This window comes from Tribolium madens, unplaced genomic scaffold (assembly GCF_015345945.1).
Source record: "Tribolium madens isolate multiple individuals breed KSU strain unplaced genomic scaffold, Tmad_KSU_1.1 Scaffold_3;HRSCAF=73;Tcas5.2_LG2, whole genome shotgun sequence".
In the NCBI taxonomy this organism is placed as follows: domain Eukaryota; kingdom Metazoa; phylum Arthropoda; class Insecta; order Coleoptera; family Tenebrionidae; genus Tribolium; species Tribolium madens.
The window spans coordinates 8,694,477-8,712,760 of NW_025401006.1; the positions used below are offsets into that span (position 1 = coordinate 8,694,477).

The 18,284-nt window shown below is 32.6% G+C and overlaps 1 protein-coding gene across 3 annotated transcripts; it reads left to right on the forward strand.

Moving 5' to 3' along the window:
* Positions 1-19: 19 nt before the first annotated feature.
* On the forward strand, positions 20-17,323 carry LOC123007224 (monocarboxylate transporter 3). Of its 3 annotated transcripts, none has more exons than XM_044402399.1 (6): positions 20-398; positions 10,447-11,796; positions 13,573-13,789; positions 13,836-14,014; positions 14,066-14,288; positions 16,116-17,323. In XM_044402399.1, the coding sequence occupies exons 1-6, from the start codon at positions 321-323 to the stop codon at positions 16,544-16,546; spliced, it is 2,478 nt and encodes an 825-aa protein (XP_044258334.1). In that variant the 5' UTR covers positions 20-320; the 3' UTR covers positions 16,547-17,323. The 3 variants fall into 3 exon arrangements, with proteins under 3 accessions (XP_044258334.1, XP_044258335.1, XP_044258336.1); XM_044402400.1 differs by lacking the exon at positions 20-398 and adding an exon at positions 3,012-3,298; XM_044402401.1 differs by lacking the exon at positions 20-398 and adding an exon at positions 5,613-5,825.
* Positions 17,324-18,284: the final 961 nt, after the last annotated feature.

Here is an 18,284-nt window from a genome sequence, read left to right on the forward strand (position 1 = left end):
AAAATCGCCCATTTAGCATTTTATTGGTTGACCTCAAATCACCGCTTTGTTTATCAAAATTATCACCAATCTTTAACATTTCAACGTAAAAATCGGTCGATTCTACACTGTTTTCCGTTCGGAATTTAGTAATCCCGCGACGTTGGTGCCAACCCAAACTTTTTGGCGCCGTTTCATCCCCTAAATACTTTACGTCACTATCGGGGTAACCGAGGTAACGGAAGGGTAAGCGTTGACCGGGGTGGTGTGTGCTCGTTCCTTGCTTCGAAGGGACGGTTGCACCTGAAGGCCGGCCTCGTTGATGAGCCCCCGGAGGGGCCATGGGGCAGGCCGAGAGCAGAGAAGATGCTGATGACGACCCGGAAAAATACGCTTCGAGACGAACATCTGGAATCTTGGTGAGATTTAAACGTGCATGCCATTTATTTCACGATATGTGACCTTGCTTTTTAGCGGTTTATATTTTTTATAATGCGTTCGATATGATAAATCGGTAATTTCAAACCGATTTTTTTTGTAAAATTCTGATCAATGGTTGCTAAGGTTGGAGTGTGAGGGATGCGTGCACTGAACTATTGCAGCCCTATGTAATTTTCAGAGAGGGTGAAAGAGTAATTACTATTTAAATTATTGATTTCGCATTCAAAGGAAAATTAAGACAGTCTTATCTTAATTTCTTTTCAACAATCTTCGCGTTTTGTATTCTAAAAAATAAAAATGTTTAAAGTATAATGCGACACTATCTACTTGCTTATTTTTAAGTAATTATTATTATTATATTTTTTTAGGATATTAACTGTATATCTGGTTGCATATGTATATGCAGGAAATGTTACAAAAAACAGTAGAAAAGACCCTTTTCGAGAATAAAGGGTGAATAAAAAGTTTATACTACACAATATTAAAAGTCTTATTAATTAATTATTAGTTTTTATAATCACAAAAATTGCGGAAAATAAATTCTTCAGCATTTTAATGTATATTCTATTTAAAATAATTATTGTGCTTTATCATAAAAATCGTAATTTTTCAAGGAATGTTTTAACTAAAAACAAAACGCGATAGGTTTTGTATTCTTTATTGAATTTATGTTTTACGGCTTTTTGACGCCTCTTTCCGGTATCAAAAATTTGTAAATTTAGGATTGGGAAAAATTAATATCATGGGACGTTCGAACAACACTGTATATTTATAAAAATAATACAATCTTTTATAATTTAAAGAAAAAAACGTACTGGTCTTGAAATTTAGTTTTGCCTTGTTTTTTTTTTTGTTTTTTTATTAATTAACTTATGTTTTATTTAATCAGCAATCGTGCCACGCTCCATTGAAATACTGTTTCTGATTAGTTTTGTAGTAAAGTACTTTAGGATCAGCGTATTAGAACTTTACCTCTGAAGTGGTGAATAAACTTTTATATTTATGAAATTTAACAATACTCATTCAGGCAATATTGTTTATTTACATTTTCTAAATGTTTTTGTAGTGTCAGAGGTACGTAATTTCAAATACATAAATAATAAATTAGCGGAAATATTTTATCTCTTTCTGTGAGAGCGGTATTCAAGAACATTTACCTATCATAATGATGTAAGCATTTTTGTTCAGGTTCTTTAAATTATTCAAAAATAAATCAGTATCATTTAAAATAAAAAATCTCGTCACCAATGTTCGACTAAAAACTAATAGACAAACACTTGATTTTTAAATCATATAACATCGAGATTGATACGATGTAAACATATCTAGAAGTGCATAACTGTTGTAGATAAATCAATAAATTCATTACGACTAATATGAATATCCCCTTACTAACCACACAGAAATTATATCAATTATTATTTAATAAGACGTTTGTAGACGACAGCGACGACGCTACTTTCATGCCAGCTCTATTGTGAATAATTGAGATGCACGAGGGCTAAAGGGAAACCAATACTATGACTGTTACAGTTGTATATATTTATAAATAATTAATTTTATCTTAAATTATTTATTTTTGGGAACAATGTTGTTGGACTTTAAACCGTTTATTCGAGATTGGAAGAACTGCACTAACATTGGAATATTTCCGCATTGATGATATCATTGTTAGTGTTATCACAACGGCAAAATATGAATGATTAATTGTCAACATTTAACGTTAAAATTCTTGACCCCAACATATGAGCACAATTAATACAAATCAAAGAATAAAGACAAAGCAAATTGATAAATTATTCCTTTCCCATTATCGAAATTTTTTCTGATTCTTATCTCGACAATTAAGTAAAAAATATAATAATACTTGCTTTATTTCGTTCGCTTTTCTGACAAAAAGAATTTTCGTTAATCAGCTGATTACTGTTTACAGTCTAAGCGTACCACGCTAATAAAGGTGTGCTCACGCTGTAAAACTATTTATTCTCGTTTTATCTAACTACATATCTGAAAGTATGTAAAGGGAAAATTTTAATTGGTTAACTTGGTAAAACTCTGATTACTTCTATTTTTTGTTAGAACTATTTGAAAAATTATGTCGATTCAGTCAAAATAAACTTCATATTAGTAATATTGATAAACAAATCTTATTGAATTGATACTAAATATAAAAATATTAACTTATTGTGAGTGGATGTAGTAATATTAACTACTAAGATTTGTGCTACAATTAATTTTGTGTTGGTTATGGTGGTATGTAATAAATCATGATTAGGCGACATAAATCCCAATTTTTATAATTTTGGGTATAATACATTGCAGTACAGATTACAGATTTAATATTTACAACGGAATGTTTGTCGTAAAGACTAACAGGCCTGCAAGGGATACCAAGCCTTATCATCCCTAGTCATTACAGCTTCGATTGAAGAGTATCGAATGTTTGTGAAAAGAGTCAAAGTTAATGAAAGCTAGTTAAGTTGTTAAGTACACATTAAGGCAAAAGAGAAAATTGCCAACGACTTAATCGAAATGGGAGCCTATTTCGTCCGCCATCGCCGGTGACGTTACAATTATATCTAGTGAATTTATATTTACAACAAACTCGGGCGCTTTCACGAGCAGTTGGAAGCTTCACTAGAACATTGTACCACGTGGACTTGAGATGGGAGCATACGAAAGCGATTGGGGTGTTGGAACCCCCTAAACGAAGTGTGTGCAGTGGAGTGAGTGAGTGCACTTTGTACAGTGTGAGCCATAACTAGTGTGAGAAAAAGCCGCCACAGCGTCACGCGGCCTTTTCAAACTTACGGCCGTTATGTCTTCCTCAGATTTGGTCAAAACGGCAAAACAGCCCAGGATCAGGAAAATCAGTAGGGTATGAGAACAATTGATTCAAAATTAAACACCGACAAACGTATTACTATTTTTACTAACATTGTAAACAGCAACAGTCAAAAAGTGGAAGAAAATAACCGAAAATAAGACCTTGAACACGGTCATAAAATGACTACTGGCTGCCAATCACCATCAAGTGGAATTTGGCCAGAAATAATTTTCCGTTGGGATAAATTTTCACAATTTGAATTGGCAACAACACGCCCTCAAAATTAACCCATTCTTGCCTCGAAAATAATACAAGTTTTAAAATAGCGATATTTCATTTATTTCGTCATAAAACGATGCCAAAACCTCGACCTTGCTGAAAATGAATGAAGGAAAAATCACGAAATTCGATAAGGGGTTGCAAGTGTTTTTCAAAATTGAAAAATCTGTTGTAAGCAAGGATGTGGTAACATTCAGTGGGTGCGAAGGTGAAATGTGATTTATGCATCGGCCTACGGGGGGTCACCGGTATTTATTTACCGTCAGTTTCATTAAACAATGAAAACTTTATTGTTCTTGACTGGTGTTATTTTTGGGTAAAAGTTTACGGACTTAAAATACCCTTCCCGACCCAGTTTCCGTGTCTTGTTATCACAACTCAATCAATGTGATGCTTGAGTTTTCCAATAAAAGACATCTTAGTGTATAATAAATTAATCGCAGCGTTTATCATGTGATTAAAGATCTATTTACCGACCAAACAACTGTAGATTATAATCGTTCAAGCTTGCTGACTTTAATAAATTGGATTTCATTATCGATGGATTTTTAAAGTGGCTGTAGCCATTTGCTGAATTACATAAGTCGGGAGTTATGTATATCATGGCCTTGGGAATGAATCGTGAAACTATCGCCACATAAATTTTAATTGATAGTGTTGGCCATTATGCATTCTTCTTGTTGCAGCAAGATATTAACGAGTCTGTTTACAACGTTAAATTTATTCAAAATACTAGAAGTTACCTGAATCAACTAGATCAAAGCGATTAGGGTGATAAGGCTGACTAAGTAAAATTTGATTTGAGAAAGTTTGCGACAATTGCAATAATCCTGCGAATAAATTCGAAATAAAGCATAGAAAGTTTTGGAGGCCAATGACAAAATTATGTTATGTGGTGCCAGCTACGTGAAAATCGATAAAATCTCTTATGGAAGTGAAAGTTGGCCAAATGAATATATACAGATTCTGATATTGTTATATCACCAATAATTATTAAAGTAGGTGGGCGATGCAAAGTGCATCAAGTTTTCATTTCGCATTTTATTGACAGAAATTTAACCCAGATTCAGATCAAAAACAAGGCAATTAACGTCTTCATTGTGAAAAGAGTTGCAAATGACGATGCTACCTTTGATAATAATTACGTTTTTTACGGTTTTAGGAGAGCTCTATTATAATGATTAGGGCAAAGTCTGATAAGGTTACTGATAAAAGTTATTTTTTATGTTGATTGACTAATAAACACTTCGAAATATCTTCCGGTGTACCTTTTCAATTGATTTAAATCTAGTACGTAGCACGCAAATTAGGAAAAACAGGACCAGCTGTAAGGCTTAATTTTGTTGTGATTTAACTAAAAAAACACCGTACCCATTTTATTTAAACGAGTTTAAATTGAAATTTTCAGATTTTGCATAGAGAAGTATGTAATAGGGTCTTCCAAAAGTAAATTAATAAAAACACAATCAAATAGGAATAAGAAGAAATTTTTAGAACCACAATTGTGCTATATACATTAAAAACAGTTTTTTTGGAAACCTTAGTATATCATGCATGTTACGAGTTTAATATTAATAATTATAGTAATTAATTAGAAGTGTGGTATATTTTAGTCTTTAAACACAAACACTACACTAAAAACTCTTATCCTGTTGATCATATCTCAGATTGATTTAGAATAAATTGAACAAGTTGTTTGAAGTGTGTAATCTATTATGTTGAAATCAGAACCGAATAAATTGTTTATTTAATAAAAAAAATGTTTTCTCATTTCATGTCTTCTGTATGCGACAAAATTTCAAATATATATATATACTCGTGTATTGTATATATTTTTTAGAGTACGGATAGGTATAGATATTTTAATACCCTTCAATTAAAATTTTCAAAATCGGATTTATCGCTAGGTGTAAAACTAATTTTATCTATGACCTTAGAAATCTCGAGAGGATAATATATGATAACTAATATACTTCAGAAACGTCTGATAAGAAATTTAATTATCTCACGTAAGTGTTTTCGTCAAAAATTAGTTCAAAAATTACCATGCCGTAGTATCGACGGTCTCTGTGATACATTTTCTATACATGTACATACCTACATACATGTGAACATGCACTTAAAGATAAGAAAAAATATTTTTCTAAAGAAAACATATTGTAATCAATTTATCAGTTGATATCTAGTAAATGCATGTAATTTAGAAGCAATATTATACTTGAACAGTTCATAATGGCAGTCAGTGCTAGTTTATAAGTTCGCACTTGAATCTTCGCTGAAGAACACTTTACGAAAAATGGTGAGTTAGTTTTACTACAAAGCAAAAATTTTTGTTTCATTTTGTCGTAAGCGCTTAGATCATAATTATGTAATTTAAAATCAGTGGAGTAGTGTTAACCTGTTTAAACACAAATACCAACGGCTATTTTTTCACACTAGTTAGACGAATTAAGTGTAAGACATAACAAGTTTGGCCGATTTTGCTAAAAATAGAAGAAGTAGAGTGTTTTAGTTGGAGTAATTAACGCTAAAAGGAGTTTTATGATATTTATGCTAGAATGTTGGCACATATAGCATCCATTTATAAAATTCCAAAAATTTCAATTTCATTTCACAAAACGTTTGAATTAATTAGCAGTCACTTTAGCACGCAACAGTTAGCATTAGATTTTCCCATTGTGATGTGAATAATGAAAAATTTTATTTCCGACGGGTTTAATTACATCGTTCTGGTAATTGACTCATCGCCAAGAGAAAAACAAAAGTATTTAAAGTGTCAAAATTATCCCAAAACGGAACCATCGATAGTACTCGTACTTTTCCTTTGACCGAAAGCGTACATTGGTCTCGTAACCTTAAAACTTAAATACAACTGCTTTATATTTAAGCTCGAGACTTGCTGATTTTATTATTATCGTTTGAATTTACATTTTAGCATTCAATAACGTTTCGAGTGACACGGTTTTACATGAAGCAAGGATCAAAATTTAATTGATAACGTGACGTCTATAAAATTATAATTTATGGACTATTTTCAACCACCGCAATATTTGCGAACGACATGAAATACACAAGCTTACCCAACTTAAACAAAATGTTATAAATAACTTGTTTTCCTCTCAAATAGGCCCAGCACGTTTTACTTTCTTTTCATTAATTAATCTGCAGAATCAAAATTACATAGTAATGTTTTTAGAAGCTGGGCTTGAAAACAAATGTAAACCGTAAAACGCGGGAGCGACAAGGACAATTTCGTTTAATTAACTAATTTTAGTTTTCAGAAACCTAACGATTCGCTGAATTAAAAAGTACATTCGCAGATAAATTATCTTATTACGTAAATAGACTTTGTTGTAACCAACTAGACTTGTTTATTGCCGACAAAAATTAATAGAAAAAAAAATGTATTGACACATTACAATGCAAAATATTCATTTTGCAAATAGACGCTACAGTATGTGTAACTAAGGATTAAATATCCGGCCTTGAAATGATTAGCGGACACTTCATTTACTTATTTCAGAGCAACTTAGTCTGCTGAAAGTGAAAAATTCGCGTAAAATAATTCAGCATTCAGTCACATTCACTTTCTAGTACAAGTTTAGCATAGGAAATTTGCAGAAGCCTTGGCCTGTTTATTTCAATGTCCTCCCACTTCATTTATTAGATCGGTTTCAGCGATTACTGACAGATGATACATAAAAAATAAAAGGTTTTATTTTACCATTTATTTCTTGTAATTGCTGTTGTAATGTCGGTAAAAATGAATGTGAAGGGTTGGAGCGGCATAAAATGGCCACTAATGATAATTAAAAGAAATTATTTTTAATCACAAGGATAATATAAATATCAACATGTTCAAAGAAAAAACCAAAGTATATTATTAAATCGAATGATTTAGCAATATGAAATAGAAAAACGGGAGTAGTTTTTATTTTTATTTTAAGACAATTTATTATATCTTATGCATATGTATTATATTTTTTCGTGATTTCTTATTGCCACTAGTTCTGCCCACGTAAACACTTTTGGAGTAAAAGTAAAAAACATGTTTAAACAAAAACACTAATTAAAGGCAATGAGTGTAAAAAAAATCATTGGATTTTTTTTACACTCCTAAAATAATATTAAATTGTTTAAAATATTGGCATGGATCCATCAAAAACCTGACTTTCTTCTCATGGCCAACTGTTTTTATTAAACGGTATGGTGTGTAAAACGTGCAGGAAATACGGTTGAACATTTTGGTTGACAACACGTAGTATTTTACAATGAGTCATTGAAAAATACTTAAATAGAGGGGTAGTACACTGTATTGACCCTTCAATTTTACCCCAATGCTTCAGAATATGTATGCAAAAGGCTTCCTATATGGAAAAAGAAAGAACAAAGCTAACTTTTTCATAAAGTCGTTTATTCACAAAGCACTCGTATGAAATACGAGTTATAAATAATTTTATTTGATGCGTAAGAGCAAATATATAAATTAGTTATTTAGTTCTAATTTTATTTATTGTCAGCGTATTTTTTTGAATGAAGCAGTTGTTTCTTGGTAATGAGCTTTACAGAACCTTGAAAAACAAAGATGTTATTCTATATTGCTATGATTGTAAAACTGAAAATAAATAAGAGTTTATAATTAAAATTAAATTGAAAAGAGCTTTTTGTGACTAAACTTTATATTTTTTTGTGAAAGCTACTAGTTTACTTCTTTTTTTTTAATGTTTAAAATACTTACTGCAACTTAAAAACATTTGAATAGTGATGAAGTTTTTTTATTAATTTTTCATAGCACCAGAAACAAGTATTTCGAAAAGTAGTCAGTCCTATAGGAAAAATGAGGAAGTGTCTCTATAAATGTGAAATATCGTCGGTTACAGATACCTTTATTAATCGGGCATATTCAGAGCGTAAACAAATAAAAATATCAAATCCAGGTGTATTGGCAAAAAATCGATAGTAAACAGATTCGTTCCGCAACCTTGGGCCCATCCATCCATAATTGAATTTAAAATTGGCCTACTCTACAAGAACAAAGAAAATAGGTGTGTTGTGTGTGTGTTTGGATAAATACAAGTGATATAACACACGAATGTGGTTGATATAACAATATTCCAGGGAAATCACGTGATACGAACATGTGCTCTATCTAAAATCCTCTTCTGAAAACGTCCATAAAATTATTAACAGCCATAACCTGTTTATCATAGATGTTTTTCCGGAGTTGAGTAAAATCTAGCATCGGTTTTAATTTTCTTAGATTAGACTAGAATTGAGATGTAAATATTTTGGAACAGGAAATTGTTATATTTACGAACGTAGAAATAACACACGTGGATCAGAGTCGAAAAAATTCCATTGATCCAGAGTTGTTGTCACCGAATATTTGGAGACATTTAAATTTCTGCTTTCGAATAATTTGCGGTTCTTATCAACCGAATTAGTAAAGGAACATTTCGCCAAACGCACAAATATATATCACAAATATTCACATCTAATTTAATTAGAATGATATAATATACAATAGCGCACTACCGTGTCGCTTGTTATTTACTTTTCGTGAAAAACTGCAATGTTCTTGCACTTGGTTCATTCAACCACGAAGCTAGCCATTTGGCACGTCTTATAATTGACTCAAATAAAATTCGTTTTCTATATTAAACGGAATTAACATGTTTGTTAAAATAATTCAATTGATATTGTCCTTGGTTAAGCACGCGGAATTTGAATACTGTTTTGACACCAACTTGTGCGAAATTTTCCATCCTCGTGTCGTTGGCAACGTTTTCACGGATCCGATACAGGGTTTTACACACCTCTATTTGTTTACTTTATCGGTTGTCGGGTAGTAAAAACTAGTTGTTTTGGACCCTTAGTAAAAATTCATTATTTAACCCCTGTAATTATAAAATGATGCTATGTGGCAGGTATATGAGAACAGGTCTAACAAGTAAACAACAAATAAACAAGTGACTAAATGGTTTCAAAATTGCGAGTCAAGCCAAAGAGGATTATAACGAACAAATTTTAACAGGAAAACTCGTGATTCACATTTGCGTTGTTTGTTTCCTGAATTAGCAGCTAATGAAGCTTTAATGGAGAAAGGAATCTTAACATTGTTTAAATTTGCCTTTCATGATGAACTTTTGACATGACCATTAAACATTTTCTAATCCACATAAGTAACCACGACTTAAATGCGGACTATATGAAACAAGGTTGCAAATAAATGAATAGTAAATTGTGAAATTAGTTATGAAGTCAGAAGACTAACTAATAAGCAATTATAATTAGACTCAGAGTGTAAAGTTTACCAACATACACAAGCAACTGATTTTTTGTGATAAAATTTTGAAATACAGGTCACATTTTTAAACCGATTAAATTTTCGTAACTAGTTACCCAAAAAAACATTTTTGCAAGCAGTGATGATGAAAAATATTTCGGTAATTCAGAAGCAAATCACTAATATTTAAATAAATATTTTGCGCAGGTCTAAAGTTAGTCAAGATATTTAAAATTTTGCGAATTTTGTTTTATAGCTTTCCATAAATTTAAAAACTAAAATTACACTGGTCGTGTAATATAATTATATTGCTGTTTTTTACATTTTTCGGGAAAGATAAATTAGTCAACATTTTGTCATCTTTTAAAAATCATCTTAATTCCAACAAAAACATTTGAGGGACCAAAAAACCAAAGACAAAATTGTTCACATTGAATAAGTTATTTTTAATCTAAACATTGGACTAAATCATAAAAGAGGGTGGAAATCCGGTCGGAAAATATGTATAAATATTAGTTCTTTGCTTGCGTAAGAGTAAAATAGTAAAAAAAATTCGAAAAAGTGTTTTATTTTTTCTTTGAGTTTATCATAAACCAAGAGATAAAATTACTACATTTAATTTTTTTATTTGCAGACTGACAGTGAGGTGGCATGTGAAGAAGCGGCCCGTTTGACTGCCGAGCAGCAGGAAGAAGACGATGATGGTATCTCCTACTGCGACTACCACGACTTGCCTCCGCCGCCCGATGGAGGCTATGGGTGGGTCGTGGTTTTCGCCTCGTTCATGTGCAACATGCTAGTAGACGGAATAGGTTACACTTTCGGCATATTCCTTCCAAAATTGGTCGATTATTACGGCGAAACAAAAGGAACAACGGCATGGGTCGGTTCATTACTCTCAGGAATGTACCTTAGTGTAGGTCCTGTAGTGAGCGCCCTTACCAACAAATTCGGCTGTCGTGCTGTGTGTATCGCGGGTAGTTTAATATCAACCGCGGCGTTCGTCCTGTCGCAATTCTGTCCAACTGTAAACTGGTTGATGTTGATATATGGGTTCGTCGGTGGTGTAGGTTTCGGTTTAATTTATTTACCGGCGGTGGTGTGCGTGGGTTACTATTTTGAAACGAAGAGATCTCTCGCGACGGGTATTGCAGTATGTGGTTCGGGGGTTGGTACCTTCGCGTTTGCCCCTTTGGCCACGATCCTACTCGACGAGTACGGCTGGAGAGGAGCCAATCTCATTCTAGCAGGAATGATCTTCAATTGCGTGCTATTCGGAGCTTTAATGCGGCCTTTGACGTACCCCAAAGAGTCCAATTCTCAGCCACTCCTCCAGCGCATGGCCGAAGAAAGAAGAATCCAGATGGAAAGGGGTAGCATCGGAGGATCGTACTTCATGGTACAACTGCCAGATGGTACTATGGAGAAACGTATGAAACAACCGCTCAACATCGATCCCGGAGTGCATTCTAGTCTCAACCTGGACCAACTAGCGCCAGGAACACCCATCACACCCATACCCACAGTCCCCACGCTACCCACCATTGCCGAAGTTAAAGTACAAGACCAGAGTGGAAGCTCCGGATCGCCAAGTCCGGGAGAAAGCTCTGCGGAAATTAGACCTACAGCCAAGAATCCGCGTTTAAGTGAATTAAAATTGCAAGACGGAAAAGTGAAACCGGAAACAGGGGTTAGTAAGGAAGCACCAGCGGCTCCGGTTGGGACGATACCGGATAATTCGTCCTCAAAGATGCCAAGAAATGCGAGTCAGCCGGCGTTTAGCACGCATGTTCAAGGGTTGCCTAAAAACGGATCGGTACCCACTTTTGATAGGATTAGAAAAACTTCAGTAGGAGAAAAATTCAAGCCGACTTTAGGACCGATCAAAGCTTCGTCCAGAGCCACTTTGAGTTCGAATAGTGATATGAGGAAGTTGAGGAATAATTCGACTTCTTCGTTTCTTAGTAGAAATAATAATAGCGAGGTGAGTATCGAATTACTCGACGTTACTTTTTAAGGAAAGTCATTAAATAAAAGTTTCAAGAAGAAAATTCGATATCTATTAACAGTTTTATTAAATTTCTTATGCAATCATTTGTTACGTATAAATATCAATGATCTTATTTTAAGTACTTAATTGAAGATAAAAGTTTAGGTAAGTACTATTATTTGTAACTAAAATACTGGAATGATTTGTATAACTGAACTGCGTAATAATAGTTGCATAATTTTTATTGTTATCGCATTTATGCCGTAACCATTTCTATAAGTACTTTTGCTCGAAGCGTTTGCTTTAAACATTATTATAAATTACGCAACAATTGTAGATAAAAAAACACTTACAAATAGAGAAAATATGAAAAAAATTAAAACCACAAACTCAAAATTGGTGTACAAAAGATTTCCCATCAAGTTACTTCTAGCCCTCTTGATGGCAAATCATAATTGTATAAAAATAGGGAATTTCAAAACTTATCAGTATAAATTAATTTTTAGCGTTGAATAAGAACTATTTAGAAATTGAAAGAAATTTAAACTCATTTGTTTAACCGATTATTAGTTACCTACCAAAAAGCAAAACAATGTATCTGCTTAATTTAACATGTGTTTGGATCAAAATTAAAACCTATGAATGCTTTGTTGTGTTTTCAAATACGAAAATACTTGAAAAATTAAAAAAGGAATAAAATGATAGATGTGATGGAAACAAAGTTTGCATTCATTTTTGCTTAAAGATTTTACGACTCAAGAAACAGTTTTGCACTTCTTACAAAAAAAAAAAAAATTACACGCAATTCTTTTTGTTTGCATAATATTGGATATCAATAAAGTTTTAGTTTTAAATTTTTGCTTCTTTTTTAAGAAATGTCTAAATCACAATACGAGTATAATACTCGTACGTGAAATACAAAAAAATTATTTGTCTACATTTCTTTTATCAACTTTTATTGTTTTTGGACTTTAATTTGTTGTTTTAAGATGTCATCAAGGCAGTAAAATTTTTACAATATGTCACTATCATTAGATTAACAAAAACATGAGAAGACCTAATTTAGCAAAACTAAAAATTATCATTTCAAGTATTTAACTAATTGGCACATGTTTGGTCTAATCGATAAGTCAAAGCGAAAACTTTCTCAGAAAATTATAAAATCGTTTTATTTAAAAATGATGGTTACCTTCATTACCAACGAACAAAGTGGCAATTTAAATTAAACGAGTTACGTGGGTATATTAGAGACACATTTATTAAACATAAAGAAATATCGCTTTTAAATCATTTTTGTACCGCTAAATGCGTTACCATTGTTTACTAATAAGAAGTTTGCGTCATTGTACCTATTACTGATTAGCTTCTATTTTAGAAAGAAAACTTAAAAGTGTAAATGTATATGTTTTCACATTAAAATAATAACAATTAGGAAATTTATTAGTAGAACAATGTAAATATATTTAGTTAGCGAGCTTTCAGCACAAACAAGAATTTATTAATTGTGGATTTACTTGTCAGTTTTTCTATTTTATATCTATTTTATATTTACGCAGTTTTCGCTAAAACATTATTTTTGGCGTCGAATTATGTCGCTAATGACAGGAACCATTGGGTGGGTGTACCTAAAAACACCTGGTAATGCATTGTAATGTAAATTCAGGAATAGCACAAGTTTCACAATTTGGAGCTTTTCCAAATGCATCTTTCGAATATTTGTTCTTGAATTATCTGAAGGCTTATCAAAACGGGTATATAATATCTTTGCAGGTGGACGTTGAAAGTCTAGCATGCACATCAAAACTGTCGTTACCAAGAGGAGGAAGTCGTTCGAATATGGTCAGACCAATGTCAAGGAAGGACATCTTCTACTCGGGATCTATTGTTAATCTTCCAGAGTTTCACCAATCGCAAAAATCTCTCACGAATTACAGGCAAAGCATCATGAGCATTCCGAAAGCCAAAGGACTGGAATCTGAGGGATCTCGTGAGTGATCACTAAGTATTTTTCATAAATAAATTTCTCCTTGTAGCTGGTGATCTTTGCCCTTGCCTCGTACTGCCTGAAAGTTTCACCTCAGCCTTAGGACAAATGATGGATATGAGCTTATTGAAGGATCCTGTTTTTGTACTTATAGGAATATCGAATTTATTCGGGATGGCTGGACTGTATATCCCGTTCGTTTATCTTGTTGACTGTGCCGTTGAAGATGTAAATTTTAATGGTAGCTATTAGGGCAAAAATTCATGTTTGCATTTCTAGGGTATCGAAAAAGGAAAAGCTTCATTCTTGGTCTCCATCATTGGTATTACTAATACGTTTGGCCGTGTCGCCTGTGGATATTTCGCTGACTTCCCATCTGTTAATGCCCTACTTGTAAATAATATTTGTCTAGTTATTTCCGCCGTCTCGGTTGCTCTAACACCATTCTGCCACTCATACGGTGCTTATATAGCAATGGCCGTGTTTTTCGGAATCGCGATTTGTAAGTATCAATTACACAGGGCGACAAAAAAAAGTCAAATTTTATATCATTTTGTTCGTCTCAGTGAGACAAATTAAATGCACTAAAAAAATTTCAGTCCACACACTTTGAACCAAATCATTTTTTTCTAATTTAAATGAATTTAAAATAGTTTAACTTTAAAAAATCATTACTCAATAACTATTAGGCCGATTTCCTTCAAATAAAGACCATTCTAAAGGGATGGCCTTGATATGAAATTTGAATTTAAATATTGGCAAACATTTCTTCGAACACTGTTCGAAGTAAATCCAAATAATCTAAGAAAAACCCTACGAGTAAATTTTTTTTTCATCATTACCATCGTGTAGAGAGCATCTCTTTATTAGTTGTAATCCAAATTTTTAAAATAATCTACCGAGTAGTTTTTAAGATATGATTTTTTGAAGTTAAGGTTTGCTAACCAAGCATTGCTCCATATAGGAGAAATACATGTTAATCTTACTTAAAATTGCATTTTTATAAAAGTATTTGTTTTAAGACTCTTCTTTTGCTTAAAAATGGTCAATTGTACCTTCTTTGTTCTAATTAGAATAAACAAAAACTGTTTGTTTACTTAAAACAAATAAATAGTACCTGCGTACAAATTGAAGCAAATAAAGACCACTGATCATTGAGCAAAGAGAAGTTTAAGGCACGAGCCTTAAATATAAGGGCAAATCTTTTTTAAATCAAATCACTTTTCAGATTTCGACTTGGTCACTTTGTTCTAGCTTTCTGAACTTTTTTTGAAAATGTTCTAAGCAAATCCTTTCAATCACTTTCGAGTGATGTTAAATGCAATAAGTCACCTGATTTATTTAGTTGGTACATTCTACAATTTGCTTCAGTTAGCTTGTAGGTAGTAGTTGTTGTGATAACAGTTGCACACGAAGCAACTGACTTATTGCATTCAACATCAGTAGAAAGTGATGAGAAAGCATTTGCTAAAAACATTTTCAAAAAAAAGTTCAGAAAGCTAGAACAAAGTGAACAAGTTGGAATCTGAATGGAAAGTGATTTAATTTGAAAAAGATTTGTTCTTATATTTAAAGCTACTGCCTTAAACTGCTAGATCCTTTTTGCTCAATGATCAGTGATCATTTTTGGAACAAAAAACTCTTTATTTACTTTAATTAGTACGCAGGAACTTTTTGTTTGTTTTAAGTAAAGAAACAGTTTCTGTTTATTCTTATTAGAACTAAGAAGGTGCAATTGACTATTTTTAAGCAAAGGAAGAGTCTTAAAACAAATACACTTATAAAAATGCAATTTCAAGTACGATTAACATGCATTTCTCTTATATTGCCCAATACCTGAATAGCAAACCTTAACTTCAAAAAATCATATCTTAAAAACTACTGGGTATATTATTTAAAAAATTTGGATTCTTACTATTAAAAAGATGCTCTACACGATGGCGACAAAGAGAAAAAATTTACTTTTAGGGTTTTTCTTAAATTACTTCGATTTACTTCGAACTCCTTCGAACACTGTTCGAAGAAAAGTTTCCCAATATTCGATTTCAAATTGCATATCATTCTAAAGGGCAAGTCCATCCCTTTAGAATGGTCTTTATTTGAAGGAAATCGGCCTAATAGTTATTGAGAATTGATTTTCAAAGTGTGTGGACTGTTTGATTTTTTTAGTGCATCTGATTTGTCTCACTGAGACGAACAAAATTATATAAAATTTGTCAAGTTGTCACGACATGACTTTTTTTTGTCGCCCTGTGTTATTAGGTCAAGAGAAAGCCATTTATTTCGGCCTCTTCTCTGCTCATTTTATTTCAATAAAACTTTGTTTTAGCCGGCTATATTTCATTAACTTCAATTATATTAGTCGACCTCCTGGGCTTGGATAAGCTGACGAATGCGTTCGGCTTGTTGATCCTCTTCCGTGGAGCTGCCGCTATTGTAGGTTCCCCTTTGGCCGGTTTTATATACGATAAGACGAAAACCTACGACATCCCGTTCTACGTGGCCGGATCATTGTTCGCGATATCGGCTGTAACGAGCTTTCTTGCACCTTGTTTGAAGCGTTCAGAAGAGGAAGAACAACCAGTCGGCGAAGGCGACGCTCTTACTCCAATTGATGAAGACGAAGAAGAAGACGATGCGGGGATTACGATGGGGCCAGGTCATAAGACGCGACTCGATAGTGGACCCATTCCGAAAATTGTGGAGACCGCTTCGAGTCCTGGGGAGAAAGAGATCAAGCAAATCGAATCCGTTTTATAAAATAATTCTGATTTTAAACGAACTTTCTGCGCCCGTAACAAAGTTATTTTTCTAATGTGTTCCCACGTCGTGAACAGGAGGCTAATTGGTACATAATGGAGAATGCTGTGCAAGTGTATCGCTTCATGTGATGAATGAGAAACTCAACTCCGTTCTTTTTTTACAGATTTGTTATACTTGTGTACGGATAACTTGTAGGCGCACAAAGTTACACCATGTATATACACATCATGTTATGTAGTTTTATTGATTTTTTTATTGTCAGTGTTAATTTGTTTGAATTGTATTTTACATGATTTATGATTTTTGCCAGTTTATAAAACTGTGTGATGTTGAAGAGACAGTATTTTGTGAATTTTAGTAATTGTATGTGCGAAATTAGGCCAAATGTACGTTTAAAAATCGTTGATTAGTGAATATGTACATAATGAAATAACTTGGACAATATTCTTAGAACCGCTACTATTTTTCATATACGTTGCACAACTTAATTCGTTCCACTTTTATGCTTTACAATTAGGAACTGGTCAATCGAACTTTTTTACTAATATAATATGATGCAAGTCTTTGAATCAAGTCAATTTAAAATCCTAGTTGTAAAGTGTGACGTCTTACTTTTTTTTAGCTTGAGTTCTTTATAAAAACCTGCTCAGGACAGTTGCAGACGCATTGATTAATAAAATAGCCTTATCATAGATATAGTACCTGTGCACCTCAAGTTAATGTATTTTATTCTTTAATCTATACACTTAAATACATTTATGAAGATCTCTAAAAGATTTCCTTTTTTCCGCACATTAAATAATAAGAGTTCTCCTTACATACTACTATATGGGTTTGTTCAGTACAACAGTAGTTAAACTTTTAAGGATTTTCAAAAGTAAGTATATAAAAAAAAAGCTAAACCTTATGATATTTCGGCCTCTTTTAAGGTAATTTTAAACGAGTTAAATTTCGCCTGCGGCTCATACTGAATTTTGAAGCATTTCAGTCTATTTGTATAAAAAATTAACAACTTACTAGAACACACTGTTCGCTAATGGGCCCAGAAATGGGCTAGTGCTTCTTTGATTAGTGCTGCGCACGCTTTGCATAACAAGGTTATTTCATTAACGGCTAATAAATTAAGTTTATTCCTTTTTGTTTTAGAGCATGGAAACGATTTATTTAATAATGGCACAATCACAAACAAAATAAACAGATGTGAATGTGAAAAATCAAGAGAAAAAATTATCAGAAAGAAACAAGGAACTATACTTAAATAAAATCATAAATTTTTTTATATTCTTATTGAAAAAAAAAGACAGCTAAATGCACATTGTTTTTTAACCTTCTCTCGGAAGAGACCCCTCTGGAGTTTCAGATTCATCAGAGGATCTATAACTATAAAGGTGTATTAAAATAAAAATATTTATTGTCTTTTTCTTACGACCCTAAAATTAGACACTATTATTTTCCAAAGAAATGTTTTCTTAAAGAAGCTCCTCGTTAATTGTGACGTTGCCATTTCCTCATATAATCCGCGTATTTCTTGTTACAAACACTAGCTATTAATTAAACTAACTGGAATACGTGCATCAGTTGTTTTATGAGTGAACTTTTTCCACCGTAAAGTTTTTCTTCCATTTTTGCCATCTACACTCAGGCCACGGCTCAGGTTCAAAAAAACGCAACAATCCAATATTTGGTAAAATTTAAGGTCTCATAATTTTTTTATTTTAAATTCAATTTTCATAAA

Excerpts from the sequence above, each read along its gene's own strand:
- LOC123007224 (XM_044402399.1), top strand. The coding sequence starts at position 321 with ATGGGGCAGGCCGAGAGCAGAGAAGATGCTGATGACGACCCGGAAAAA. Across the intron at positions 13,790-13,835 it reads ACTGGAATCTGAGGGATCTC|CTGGTGATCTTTGCCCTTGC; the intron begins GTGAGTGATCAC and ends TTCTCCTTGTAG. Across the intron at positions 14,015-14,065 it reads TTGACTGTGCCGTTGAAGAT|GGTATCGAAAAAGGAAAAGC; the intron begins GTAAATTTTAAT and ends TTGCATTTCTAG.